At 44.8% G+C, this 15313-nt stretch overlaps 1 protein-coding gene across 1 annotated transcript in view; it reads left to right on the top strand.

The window, feature by feature from the left end:
- LOC143297897 (E3 ubiquitin-protein ligase rnf213-alpha-like) overlaps positions 1-15313 on the top strand; it is a 226109-nt gene that overhangs the window by 200482 nt on the left and 10314 nt on the right. The window contains 7 exon segments of the mRNA XM_076610432.1: positions 2144-2279; positions 3696-3773; positions 4353-4551; positions 6979-7201; positions 8496-8570; positions 10841-11032; positions 11788-11877. Of these exon segments, the coding sequence (XP_076466547.1) occupies positions 2144-2279; positions 3696-3773; positions 4353-4551; positions 6979-7201; positions 8496-8570; positions 10841-11032; positions 11788-11877 (993 nt within the window).

Below are 15313 nucleotides of genomic sequence, written 5' to 3'. Positions count from 1 at the left end.
TTGTTACTTGTTTGTTTGTTTTTTTGTTTTGTTTTATTATTAGTATTATTGTTGTCATTATCATCATTTTGTCCATGTCCTCTGGCTCACAAGACAACAGGTGTGCTGGGAAAATATACTTGTTTGTTGTTGGTGTTGTCACTTGTTTTCTTTATATTTTTTCAATCATTATTATTATTATTCTTTCATTGTTGTCCGGCTCTTCAAGCAACAGGTGTGCTGGAAGATTATGATTGTTTGCTTTTGGTATTGTGATTTGTTTGTTTGTTTACTGCTCTATCTATTAGTGTTATTGTTATCATTGTCATAATTATTATGTCTTTCCCGTCATCTGGCTTTTCAAAGAACAGGTGTGCTGGTAGAATATTTTGTTTTGTTGGTATTGTTACTTGTTTGTTTCTTTTTTTCTTTTTTTTCTGCCCCATCATCTGTGCCATTTCAGTGGCATTACTCCCACGCTGCTCATTTAGATTCTCCCATAAACGGCCACACCCAGGTTCGTTCGTCACAGTTCTAGCATCGGCAGTCCGCAGGGAACCATCGATGTTAGGTCGCCAGGAAGCCACACACCAGAGGAGACCCTGCACTGCTGCTGAGTCACTTTGGTGGTGTTCAGTGGTGCCTGTTCTGATTCAACGCACTTAGGACACCACCTACTAAGCCCCCTATTAACGACAATAATGGCTTAGTCGTGGAACCAGACTGAGTGAGCTTCCCTCCCAGAGTGGAGACCGCCACCACATCCCGCAAACAACAGCCCCCCATGAATCTGCCGACACTGAAGACACTGACAGGACTCACCCCAAGCACAGAAGTGGAGGGGTATCGAAACTGAGGTCACCATGAGAGCAGGGCATGAAAGGCCACAGACTTTGAGACTGTTTTGTTTATATTGATGATGATGGAGGAGGAGGATGATGATGACGATAACGATGTTGCTGTGGAGGTCCATTTTGGTTTGGGACTGCATGACAAGGCTTCCTGTCATAATGATATCCCGGTGTTAACCAGGCCCGAGAGATACAGACACTTGCAATGTTGGTCAGGTAATTAGAGCAACACACCCAAAGATGCATCCTTGAAGTGGATGACACTTGACTGTGTGGTCCCAGTCTCTCCATTTAAGCCCACAGCACACTCAACTCTGGGTAGGAGCCGGCCACGGGCCAAAAAAACCCACCTCCGCTGGGATTCGAACCCGCGTCCTCTCAGCCATCAGTCTGCAACGCTAACCACTTGGCCATGGCAGCTGGTCCTTGTTTGTTTCTTTATTACTTGTAATTATTATTGTTGTTGTAATTCAGTTATTTTCAGTTATTATGTCATTATATTCGTCATTGTCATCACCACTGATGGAGTCCAGCGGAAGTATGTAGGAAACTTCAAATATCTTGGCAGCACAACCTCTGCAGACAGTTCAGCGGATGAAGAGATCACATCCAGAATTCAAAAGGCCAGGCAAGCACTGGAAGACAGAGAGTGAAGGTCCTTCGGCAGAAAGGCATCAGACTGTCAGTTTCACTTTCTCAAGGGGACGTCACTCCATTCAAACAAATCTGTATACGCTACACCACATCTGCAAGGCAGATGCCTGACCAGCTGCATAATCCAACAGACTTAGTCAGGCCTTGAGTTCATGCATTTATATCTTTGTATACCTATCAGAGTGGATTTCTTCAGAAATTTGCCAGACGACACCACAGTCATTGCCATGGGTTCTTTTTCAGTGAGCCAAGTTTGTGCTGCACACAGGAGTTTGGTTTATCATCTCATACTTCAATTTGAGCAGGATTGAGCCATGCGAACCTGAACCAGGGTGGAGGTAGCTCATTTCCAGAATGATGGCTGACTTTGAAGAGAACCGACGACAACGTCTCACGACTGCAAGAAACAGACGTCACACAGCAGCGTCTGCCCCTCCCCAGACAACAGACTGCAGGTGCCTGTGTGCCTCCAGCCTTGAACTGTGGAGCAACTTTCACTTTCATCACTGACAACACAAACTGTGTCATCTTTGGACCACAATGAACTGCCACGACTTTTAAAATTTTGTAATTTTTTTTAATTATTATTATCAGACACTAATTACTGTTGTATCTGTACATACGCACACAAACCTACACTATTTATGCTCTGTGGACAGCGCCACATAGTGGAGGCCCTGCACTACGTGCCAGCCATCCTGCGAGGCCAGCGACGGCTGATGATGCAGCTCCACCGACGTCTGGACCGGGCAGAGGCGGCCACTCTCTCTGTGGAGGAGGTGCTGAACAAGAAAGGTGAAGGAAGCATTGTTAACTCCCTTGAGTGCTGCAGGACAGAAACACCCATCCCCTTCCGGAGTTAAAAAAAAAAAAGAAAAAAAAAAGTGCCACAGGAGGAAAATTTCTGTCCGCATCATTGTAGGAAGAATGTTCCTGTTGCAGATTCATTAAATTCATGTGAAATTGTAATGGAAATGTGTGTCCATTTTCCTTTCTGGAAAGTATAGGTTGTATCATTATACTTTCTTGAAGCAGTTTGCATGCTAGAATTCTTTATTAAAAAAAAAAAAAAAAAAAAAAATATATATATATATATATATATATATATAAACAAAACAGTTATTACCCTCTGTGACCAAAACATACCATAGTAAATAGTTGTTTCTGAACATAAAATAGGCTTGGCAAAGGGTAATTCTTTGAAAATAAGGTTCAGGCAAGAAAAGTATTTGTCGTCATCTCTAAGGAAATATGCTATTTAGCATGGCAGTCATATATTATGCCCTTGATTAATTGACTAATCAGTTGATGATTAGGGAGGGAACACAGAATGGGGTTTTCCATCTCCTCGCATTGCAATATTTTGCGACATGTTTCATTTGTGTGATAATAAATGTACCCTGATTTGTTCTTGTCATACACAACCAATTTAAAACACACACACACACACACACACACACACACACACACACACACACACACAAATTTTGACTTAAGACTATAATTCTGCTTAACAGTACACCTTAGTAAATGATTATGTAATTTATTTTACTCAGATTGATGTTATCTGTGTATTCATGATGTTACGTAAGCATTCCTAATGTTGTCTTGCATTCTGGATGTATTCTTGATGATATTTGTGTATTTTATTTAAAAAAAAAAAAAAATGAAGCAAAAAAAAAAAAAAAAGAGGTGAAGATGAAGGCAGATGGACAGTGTGTGTCGACACATATACAGTAGTTTTTTTTTTCAATGATTAAGCTTGTTCATGTTGACCTTTGGTATTATTTTAGTGATATACGTTAACAATTTTGACATTCAAAATTACCCAGGTGAAATACAGCAAAATTGTTGTATTTACATTTTCATTGCTACCTTTTAGAATCACCTTGGCACAATGCAAAAAAATTCTTAATACGTTTTCACTTTGGTCTTTCAAGTGTTCTTTATGAAACACAGTAACACCGCTATGAACTTATTCATTTTGGGCTTTGAAATTACCTCAGTGAAATGCGTTGACATGGTCTTACACATTTTCATTTTAATCTTTTGAAAATTACCTTAATTAAATCCAGTAAAATTTGCTGTGTAGGTTTTCACTTTGGTCTTTAAAGATTACAGTAGTCAGATACCAAATATGTATTGATTTTGATCTGTTAAAATGCAAAATTATCATGTGGATGTTAAAAAAATGATGTTTTCATGGCACAGAGCATACAGGATTGGAACAGCTGCTGAGCAATTTTTCCAAAGCCTGGGAAATTGTCAAGGAACATCTCATCGGCTACCGTAAGTCTTTTCATGGTGTTTTTCTCTTAGTCATACATAATACTAATCGTATATGTATTGATATAGAGCTTACCTTGCAGCTCTAAGTGCATTTGTAAGTACATATGACATAAGTATGGTACAGGAATTGGGAGAAGAAAAAAAAGATATGGAAAATTTATTTTAAAACAGTTCAACATTTGTGTATAATTCTTATGGGTAATTATATGTATATTACACATTTAGTTTTTTTAACACTTTTTTCTTCAAATTTCTATACACTAATGTGGATGATTTTCATGAGTAAAAAAACAACAAAAAGACTTACTCAGTGAGTACTGGTAACACCCTTTACGCTCTCCATCTACTTTAGATTTTGTTTTTGTATTTTAGATCAAAAGGAATCACTCTTGAGTCATGAAGGCTGTCCCTCCCTCATTGACAGATGATGTTACGATAAATAACGGATGTGTTTGTGCAGTGTTTGGCCCTGATTGAGGGTGTGGTTTTTCTGTCTGAGGAGTACAAAAACACTACCAGCATAGGACGAAGCCTCTCTAACAGATGATTTTTTGACAAATAATGGGTGTGTTTGTGCAGAGTGCGTGGCCCCGATTGAGGGTGTGATGGTGTCGCTCCCTGAGGAGTTCCACAACGCTACCATCTCGGAGGAGAGCCCCCTGGCGGTGTTACTGCCGTCAATGCAGGGCACAGGGCTGTGCTCCTACGTCTTCCTGCAGTTCATTCTGGGCCAACACAACGACTTCCTGGACAGCTACTCTGCCATCCTCCGGCAGAAGTCAGTGACATTGTTTTTTTTTAATTTTGCTCTATTTTTTCAGGTCACGCCCTGAAAAATGGGTGAAAAATGGATGTGTTGGGATAATGTGTGTAGCACATCTTTCTGTATAGTTTTTGACCTCCTGAGTCCAGAAATACTACATAAACTGACCTGCATGAAATCATTCCAAGATAGCTGGATTTGAAATTTTGCACTGTTTTTTCAGGTCACGCCCTGAAAAATGGGTGAAAAATGGACATGTCAGGATAATGTTTGTAGCACATCTTTTTGCATAGGTTGTGACCTCTGGAGTCCAAAGATACCACAAAAATTGAGCTGCATGAAATGGACATGTCAGGATAATGTTTGTAGCACATCTTTTTGCATAGGTTGTGACCTCTGGAGTCCAAAGATACCACAAAAATTGAGCTGCATGAAATGGACATGTCAGGATAATGTTTGTAGCACATCTTTTTGCATAGGTTGTGACGTCTGGAGTCCAAAGATACCACAGAAATTGAGCTGCATGAAATGGACATGTCAGGATAATGTTTGTAGCACATCTTTTTGCATAGGTTGTGACCTCTGGAGTCCAAAGATACCACAGAAATTGAGCTGCATGAAATGGACATGTCAGGATAATGTTTGTAGCACATCTTTTTGCATAGGTTGTGACCTCTGGAGTCCAAAGATACCACAGAAATTGAGCTGCATGAAATGGACATGTCAGGATAATGTTTGTAGCACATCTTTTTGCATAGGTTGTGACCTCTGGAGTCAAAAGATACCACAGAAATTGAGCTGCATGAAATGGACATGTCAGGATAATGTTTGTAGCACATCTTTTTGCATAGGTTGTGACCTCTGGAGTCCAAAGATACCACAGAAATTGAGCTGCATGAAATGGACATGTCAGGATAATGTTTGTAGCACATCTTTTTGCATAGGTTGTGACGTCTGGAGTCAAAAGATACCACAAAAATTGAGCTGCATGAAATGGACATGTCAGGATAATGTTTGTAGCACATCTTTTTGCATAGGTTGTGACGTCTGGAGTCCAAAGATACCACAAAAATTGAGCTGCATGAAATGGACATGTCAGGATAATGTTTGTAGCACATCTTTTTGCATAGGTTGTGACCTCTGGAGTCAAAAGATACCACAAAAATTGAGCTGCATGAAATGGACATGTCAGGATAATGTTCGTAGCACATCTTTTTGCATAGGTTGTGACCTCTGGAGTCCAAAGATACCACAAAAATTGAGCTGCATGAAATGGACATGTCAGGATAATGTTTGTAGCACATCTTTTTGCATAGGTTGTGACCTCTGGAGTCAAAGATACCACAGAAATTGAGCTGCATGAAATGGACATGTCAGGATAATGTTTGTAGCACATCTTTTTGCATAGGTTGTGACCTCTGGAGTCAAAGATACCACAGAAATTGAGCTGCATGAAATGGACATGTCAGGATAATGTTCGTAGCACATCTTTTTGCATAGGTTGTGACGTCTGGAGTCCAAAGATACCACAGAAATTGAGCTGCATGAAATGGACATGTCAGGATAATGTTTGTAGCACATCTTTTTGCATAGGTTGTGACCTCTGGAGTCCAAAGATACCACAGAAATTGAGCTGCATCAACTCAGCTCCATGATATTCCCAATTAAAGAATTCGCACTACTTTTTTGGGCAGACTCTGAAAAAAGAAGTCACTGCGTTCTGACAAATCGATATATTTCACTGTTTCAGTTTCTTTTGAGGAGATGTCACAGCATTCGGACAAATCCATATATTTCACTGTTTCAGTTTCTCTCAAGGAGACGTCACTGCGTTGGACAAATCCATATATTTCACTGTTTCAGTTTCTTTTGAGGAGATGTCACAGCATTTGGACAAATCCATATATTTCACTGTTTCAGTTTCTCTCAAGGAGATGTCACTGCATTCAGACAAATCAATATATGCTACACCACATCTTGACAGGCAGATGCCTGACCAGCAGCATAACCCAACACGCTTAGTTAGGCCTTGAGTGCATGCATATATATATATTTGTGACTCCGTGTTTGTAAAGCACGTAGATCTTAGTCTCTGACCGAGGATAGGCGCTGTATAAGTATCCATATCATTATCATCGAATCCCACAGACAGAACGGCCATGCCATGTAAACATTTTGCTGTTTAGTCAGTAGGCCTACCCTCTTTCTGTTTGTAAAGCACTTAGAGCTTGGTCTCCGAATGAGGATAGGTGCTATATAAGTATTCATATCATCATCATCATCACGCTTTTACACCTCTCCTTGAAACTGAACCTTAACTGGTGCATGTCAAACGTCCAGAATCCGCATCATCATCATCCTCATCAACATCATCATCATCATCATACGCTTTGACACCTCCTTGAAATTGAGCCTGAACTCGTGCATGTCAAACATCCACAGACTCCCCGAGGTTCCTGTGCGAGCGGTGACGGAGCGACACCTGGTGGGCTGCTCGGTGGAGCGTGACTTGCTTCCCATGGTGCTGTCGCACTCCAACTACAGCCTGATGGTGGGGAGGGTGGCACGGCTGGAGTACGACTTTGAGGCCTTCCAGCAACAGCTCCAGGACACCCTGCTGCAGTGCAAGGCCAGGGTGGAGAGGTCCCCCGTGGGACAGTTCCCTGTGAGTCTTCTTCTTTGTCGTCTTCTTCTTCGTTGTCTTCTTCTTCGTCGTCTTCTTCTTCGTTGTCTTCTTCTTCATCGCCTTCTTCGTTGTCTTCTTCTTCATCGTCTTCTTCTTCGTTGTCTTCTTCTTCGTCGTCTTCTTCTTCGTTGTCTTCTTCGTTGTCTTCTTCTTCATTGTCTTCTTCATCGTCTTCTTCTTCGTTGTCTTCTTCTTCATCGCCTTCTTCGTTGTCTTCTTCTTCATTGTCTTCTTCATCGTCTTCTTCTTCGTTGTCTTCTTCTTCATCGTCCTCTGTCTACTTCTTTGTGTTTTCCTCTTTTTCTTCCGCTTTGTCTTTAGTCTTCTTCTTTGTCTTGTTGTTGTTCTTTGTCATCATCTTCTTCATCGTTTTCTTCTTCTTCTGCTGCTGCTGCTTCTTCTTCTACTTCTTCATCTTCATCTTCTTCTTGTTCTTCTTCTGCATCTTTTTCTGCATCTTCTTCTTCTTTTTCTTCTTCTTATTCTGTTTTCTTCTTTGTCTTCTCCTTCTTCTACTTCTTCATCTTCTTCTTGTTCTTATTTTGCATCTTCTTCTTTATCTTCTTCTTCTTCTTCTTCTTCTTCTTCTTCTTCTTCTTCTTCTTCTTCTTCTTCTTCTTCAGCATCATCTTCTTCTTTGTCTTCTCCTTCTACTTATTCATTTTCTGCTGCTGCTGCTTCTACTGCTTCTTATTCTGTTGTTTCTTCTTCAATAAAAATTGTTTCATTTTGTTTTGTTTCTTTTTCATGTTCTCTGTTCTTCTTCTTTATTGTTTCATTCTTCTTCTTTTTCCTCCTTTTCTTCCTCTTCTTCATTCTTTCTTTCTTTCTTTCTTTGATTGTTTCCCAGTCAAGAGCTGTAAGAAAAAAACCCACACGTTATCTTGCTTCCTCTATTACTCTCAGAAAATAATTTCATTCAGTAAAATGCAATTCAAATCTTGTCTTCTTCATTGTCTCCTTCAGTGTTTGTCGGCTGCAACTTCTACAAGTGGGCTTTAAAATGCATGGCCATTTTTATCTTGCCTTGAAGGCAGCGTTTGTGTGGTTTGTAGGAAGATCAGCCATTTGCTCCATCAAAAAAGTTTGTAGCTTTTTTTTTTCTGCTTTTTTTTAAGCTTGCGGATGTGGTGTTTCATGTATGGATCAATCCTCATACTTTGACACATCCCTGAAACTGAAGCAGAAACAGCGTAGTGCTCTACAGGCAGAGCTGACCAGGTGCGTTAACATGTCCATTAATGTGTGTGTGTGTGTCTACCTGTGTGTTCAGGTGGAAACCATGGTGTACCGTGCTGACACCACTAGCTCCCGACTGTTCAAGGCTGTCAGAGAAAAAATACCACAGGTATGTTTGTCATTCAAAAAATACCTCAGGTATGTTTGTCATTCAGAGAGAAAATACCTCATGTATGTATGTCATTCAGAGAAAAAAATACCACAGGTATGTATGTCATTCAGAGAAAAAATACCACAGGTATGTATGTCTGACAGAGAAAAAATACCTCAGGTATGTATGTCATTCAGAGAAAAAATACCACAGAGAAAAAAGTACCACAGGTATGTATGTCATTCAGAGAAAAAGTACCACAGGTATGTATGTCTGACAGAGAAAAAATACCTCAGGTATGTATGTCATTCAGAGAAAAAAAAACACAGAGAAAAAGTACCACAGGTATGTATGTCATTCAGAGAAAAAATACCACAGGTATGTATGTCTGTCAGAAAAAATACCACAGGTTCATACAGAATATACCACAGGTATGTATGTCTGTCAGAGAAAAAATACCACAGGTACATATGTCTGTCAGAGAAACTGTCAGAGAAAAAATACCACAGGTTCATACAGAAAATACCACAAGTATGTATGTCTGTCAGAGAAAAAATACCACAGGTACGTATGTCTGTCAGAGAAACTGTCAGAGAAAAAATACCACAGGTTCATACAGAAAATACCACAGGTATGTATGTCTGTCAGAGAAAAAATTCATCAGTTTGACAGCTCTCCCTCTTCACCATTACTTTGTATTTTATTTTGTATTTCTCTTTTTTGTCACAACAGATTTCTCTTTGTGAATTTCGGGCTGCTCTCCCCAGGGAGAGCGTGTCGCTACACTGCGAGTGCCACCCTTTTTTTTTCTTTTTTTTTCCTGTGTGCATTTTTTTGTTTTGTTTTTCCTACAGAAGTGGATTTTTCTACAGAGTTTTTTCAGGAACAACCATTTTGTTGCAGTGGGTTCTTTACGTGCATTACGTGTATGCTGCACACGGGACCTCGGTTTATCATCTCATCCAAATGATTAGTGTCCAGACCACCACTCAAGGTCTAGTGGAGGGGGAGAAAATATTGGCGACTGAGCCATGATTCGAACCAGCACACTCAGATTCTCTTGCTTCCTTGACGGACACGTTAGCTCTAGGCCATCACTACACATTATTTGACTACACATTCACAATGCAGTTTTAAACAGTGTAGCTTGTGTCCTTATTGTGTGTATTTTCATATCTTTTTTGTCGTTTTATATTTTATTTCATTTTGTGTGTGTGTGTGTGCGTTCCCCCCAGTGTGGGGACTGCCACCACATGGATTATCGGATCCTTATTGTGCATATTTGATATTCTGCATGCATTTAAACACAAAAGGGTTGGGGCACTTGAAGTTCTGCACATACGTTGACCAGGGAGGAATAATGGTAAATATCTCCACCCTCAACATACTGAGCACAGCTAGGATTCAGACCCACAGAGATGCCCTTTGTTATGATTTCACTGTATTTTGTTACGCTCGATCGTAGTTTTTCAACGTTACGCCAACATCAAAATTGTTTCGACAAGTTCATTTTCAACTACATTGCATGGTCACATGCTTTCCTGTTGTAGCATTATTAATCCCAGATGCTCCAGACCTATTGATTATGAGGCCAGGGTCTCACCTTGGTCTCACATGATGATGCTCAGCTAATCGTGTGCGTGTTTACATTGAAACAGCATTGAGTGGACCAGTCAGCTTAATCATAGCAGTTACACCATGTTGCAGGTATGCCCAAATGTTTGTATGCCTTGTAGATAAAATGTACATTTGCCGATGTGTCGGAGTCTGAGTGTTCCTCACCAAATTCAATATGTTCAGGACTTCCAAATTTCCGTATTGTTCCTACAAACACTTGACAGGGTTTGGCATCAGTGAACCCAGGACCTGAGGGTTAGAAGTTTCAGTTTCTCAAGGAGGCATCACTGTGTTCAGACAAATCCATATACGCTACACCACATCTGCTAGGCAGATGCCTGACCAGCAGGATAGCCCAACATGTTTGTCAGGCCTTGAGCGTATACTTATATATTTGTTTACCCATCATAGTAGATTTCTTTTTACATAATTTTGCCATAGGACAACACTCTCATTGCCATGGTTTCTTTTTCGGTGCGCCAAATGCGTGTTGATTTTCCAGTCAAACTTGGGAGAAAGGGCGAGAGCGGGATTCGAACCCACACCCTCACGTATTCTCTGTATTGGCAGCTGAGCGTCTTAACCATTCTGCCACCTTGCTCCTGTTAGCAGTGCAGTGTTCTAACCACTCAGCGATCACAGCCCATCTTGCCATATGTGCATTGTTTCAGGAGTGTCTGAGTCCTGCCGAGCGCCGACAGATCGTGGAGGACCTGCGTGACCTGCCCGACATCTGCCAGTCCATCGACAACCTCAACACGGCGCTGTCCTTCCTCAAGGCCCTAGGGGGCGCTCCGGCCACCTACCTCCATGACTTCATGACCAAGGCCCTCAAGATGACGCGCACCATCTTCAGCCGCAAGGTCAGTTTGGCTTCTGCTGTGTTCAGTGAGAGGTGATCTCTCTCTCACTCCCTCCTTCTTATGTTACATGCTCAACAGCTGTGTCAACTGACATGCATGCAGTCTCTATGGTTGGTGCTCTGTGTGTGTGTGTGTGTGTGTGTGTGTGTGTGTCTTTCTTTGTGTGTGTGTGAGAGAGAGTGTGTGTATTTGAGTGTGTGTGTGTACATATATTTGTATATGTTGGAGTACATCTGTGTGTGTGTGTGTGTGTGTGTGTGTGTGTGTGTGTGGTATTTATACATAAAGACAGAGAAAGTGAGAGACACACACACACATAAACACACCCACATTTGTGTGTGCAGAGTGTGTTTGTGTGTTGTAGGCCCAACAGCTGAATCAACTGACCCATGTGCAGTCTGCATGGCGGGTGGTGTATGTGTCTGTGAGTGTGTACGTGTACGTGTGTGTGTCTGTATATATATATATATATATATATATATATATATATATGTTTGTGATATGTATGCATGTGTATATTATCTAATCTATCTCTCTGTATGTGTGTATATATATATATATATATATATATATATATATATATATATATATATATATATATATATATATCTATCTATATCTATCTATATCTATATCTATATATGTATGTGTATGTATGTATGTATATGTATGTGATATGTATGCATGTGTAGCTGCATCTATCTATATGTATATGTGTGTGTGTGTGTGTGTATGTGTGTGTGTGTGTGTTGCAGGCCAAGCAGCTGTGTCAGCTGACCCACGTGCAGTCCCTGTGGCTGGTGCTGTGTCACCAGAGAGCTGTCATCCTGGCCGCCCATCACCAGGTCCATGTCTCCCTCAGAACACCCTCCCTGTCTCCCTCACAGAACACCCTCCATGTCTCCCTCAGAACACCCTCCCTGTCTCCCTCACAGAACACCCTCCCTGCCTCCCTCAGAACACCCTCCCTGTCTCCCTCAGAACACCCTCCCTGTCTCCCTCAGAACACCCTCCCTGCCTCCCTCAGAACACCCTCCCTGTCTCCCTCAGAACACCCTCTCTGTCTCCCTCACAGAACACCCTCCCTGCCTCCCTCACAGAACACCCTCTCTGTCTCCCTCACAGAACACCCTCCCTGTCTCCCTCAGAACACCCTCTCTGTCTCCCTCAGAACACCCTCCCTGTCTCCCTCAGAACACCCTCTCTGTCTCCCTCACAGAACACCCTCCCTGTCTCCCTCACAGAACACCCTCCCTGTCTCCCTCAGAACACCCTCTCTGTCTCCCTCACAGAACACCCTCCCTGTCTCCCTCACAGAACACCCTCCCTGTCTCCCTCAGAACACCCTCCCTGTCTCCCTCACAGAACACCCTTCCTGTCTCCCTCAGAACACTCCACCCTCCCTGTCTCCCTCACAGAACACCCTCCCTGTCTCCCTCACAGAACACCCTCCCTGTCTCCCTCAGAACACCCTCCCTGTCTCCCTCAGAACACCCTCTCTGTCTCCCTCACAGAACACCCTCCCTGTCTCCCTCACAGAACACCCTCCCTGCCTCCCTCACAGAACACCCTCCCTGCCTCACTCACAGAACACCCTCCATGTCTCCCTCAGAACACCCTCCCTATCTCCCTCACAGAACACCCTCCCTGCCTCCCTCACAGAACACCCTCCCTGTCTCCCTCACAGAACACCCTCCCTGTCTCCCTCACAGAAATAACCCTCCCTATCTCCCTCAGAACACCCTCCCTGTCTCCCTCACAGAACACCCTCCCTATCTCCCTCACAGAACACCCTCCCTGTCTCCCTCAGAACACCCTCCCTATCTCCCTCACAGAACACCCTCCCTGTCTCCCTCACAGAACACCCTCCCTGTCTCCCTCACAGAAATAACCCTCCCTGTCTCCCTCACAGAACACCCTCTCTGTCTCCCTCACAGAACACCCTCCCTATCTCCCTCACAGAACACCCTCCCTGTCTCCCTCAGAACACCCTCCCTATCTCCCTCACAGAACACCCTCCCTGCCTCCCTCACAGAACACCCTCTCTGTCTCCCTCAGAACACCCTCCCTGTCTTCCTCACAGAACACCCTCCCTATCTCCCTCAGAACACCCTCCCTGTCTCCCTCACAGAACACCCTCCCTGTCTCCCTCACAGAACACCCTCCCTGTCTCCCTCACAGAACACCCTCCCTGTCTCCCTCACAGAACACCCTCCCTGTCTCCCTCACAGAACACCCTCCCTGTCTCCCTCAGAACACCCTCCCTGTCTTCCTCACAGAACACCCTCCCTGTCTCCCTCACAGAACACCCTCCCTGTCTCCCTCAGAACACTCCACCCTCCCTGTCTCCCTCACAGAACACCCTCCCTGTCTCCCTCACAGAACACCCTCCCTGTCTCCCTCAGAACACTCCACCCTCCCTGTCTCCCTCACAGAACACCCTCCCTGTCTCCCACAGAACACCCTCTCTGTCTCCCTCAGAACACCCTCCCTGTCTCCCACAGAACACCCTCCCTGTCTCCCTCAGAACACCCTCCCTGTCTCCCTCACAGAACACCCTCCCTATCTCCCTCACAGAACACCCTCCATGTCTCCCTCAGAATACCCTCCCTGTCTCCCTCAGAACACCCTCCCTGTCTCCCTCACAGAACACCCTCCCTATCTCCCTCACAGAACACCCTCCATGTCTCCCTCACAGAACACCCTCCCTGTCTCCCTCAGAACACCCTCCCTGTCTCCCTCACAGAACACCCTCCATGTCTCCCTCAGAACACCCTCCCTGTCTCCCTCACAGAACACCCTCCATTTCTCCCTCAGAACACCCTCCCTGTCTCCCTCAGAACACCCTCCCTGTCTCCCTCACAGAACACCCTCCCTATCTCCCTCACAGAACACCCTCCCTGTCTTCCTCACAGAACACCCTCCCTATCTCCCTCACAGAACACCCTCCATGTCTCCCTCACAGAACACCCTCTCTGTCTCCCTCACAGAACACCCTCCCTGTCTCCCTCACAGAACACCCTCCCTGTCTCCCTCAGAACACCCTCTCTGTCTCCCTCACAGAACACCCTCCCTGTCTCCCTCAGAACACCCTCTCTGTCTCCCTCACAGAACACCCTCCCTATCTCCCTCAGAACACCCTCTCTGTCTCCCTCACAGAACACCCTCCCTATCTCCCTCAGAACACCCTCTCTGTCTCCCTCACAGAACACCCTCTCTGTCTCCCTCAGAACACCCTCCCTATCTCCCTCACAGAACACCCTCCCTGTCTCCCTCACAGAACACCCTCCCTGTCTCCCTCACAGAACACCCTCCCTGTCTCCCTCAGAACACTCCACCCTCCCTGTCTCCCTCACAGAACACCCTCCCTGTCTCCCTCACAGAACACCCTCCCTGTCTCCCTCACAGAACACCCTCCCTGTCTCCCTCACAGAACACCCTCCCTGTCTCCCTCACAGAACACCCTCCCTGTCTCCCTCAGAACACCCTCCCTGTCTCCCTCAGAACACCCTCCCTGTCTCCCTCAGAACACCCTCCCTGTCTCCCTCACAGAACACCCTCCCTGTCTCCCTCAGAACACCCTCCCTGTCTCCCTCAGAACACCCTCTCTGTCTCCCTCACAGAACACCCTCCCTGTCTCCCTCAGAACACCCTCTCTGTCTCCCTCACAGAACACCCTCCCTGTCTCCCTCAGAACACCCTCCCTGTCTCCCTCCCTGTCTCCCTCAGAACACCCTCCGTCTCCCTCAGAACACCCTCCCTGTCTCCCTCCCTGTCTCCCTCAGAACACCCTCCCTGTCTCCCTCCCTGTCTCCCTCAGAACACCCTCCCTGTCTCCCTCCCTGTCTCCCTCAGAACACCCTCCCTGTCTCCCTCACAGAAATAACCCTCCCTGTCTCCCTCCCTGTCTCCCTCACAGAACACCCTCCCTGTCTCCCTCCCTGTCTCCCTCAGAACACCCTCCCTGTCTCCCTCACAGAACACCCTCCCTGTCTCCCTCAGAACACCCTCCCTGTCTCCCTCACACTAAACCCTCCCTGTCTCCCTCACACTAAACCCTCCCTGTCTCTCACACTAAACCCTCCCTGTCTCCCTCACAGAACACCCTCCCTGTCTCCCTCAGAACACCCTCCCTGTCTCCCTCAGAACACCCTCTCTGTCTCCCTCAGAACACCCTCCCTGTCTCCCTCAGAACACCCTCTCTGTCTCCCTCAGAACACCCTCCCTGTCTCCCTCAGAACACCCTCCCTGTCTCCCTCAGAACACCCTCTCTGTCTCCCT

This window comes from Babylonia areolata, chromosome 23, assembly GCF_041734735.1.
Source record: "Babylonia areolata isolate BAREFJ2019XMU chromosome 23, ASM4173473v1, whole genome shotgun sequence".
Lineage (NCBI taxonomy): Eukaryota > Metazoa > Mollusca > Gastropoda > Neogastropoda > Buccinidae > Babylonia > Babylonia areolata.
Note: the sequence above shows the minus strand (reverse complement) of the source record. Positions and strands in the feature narration are given on the sequence as shown.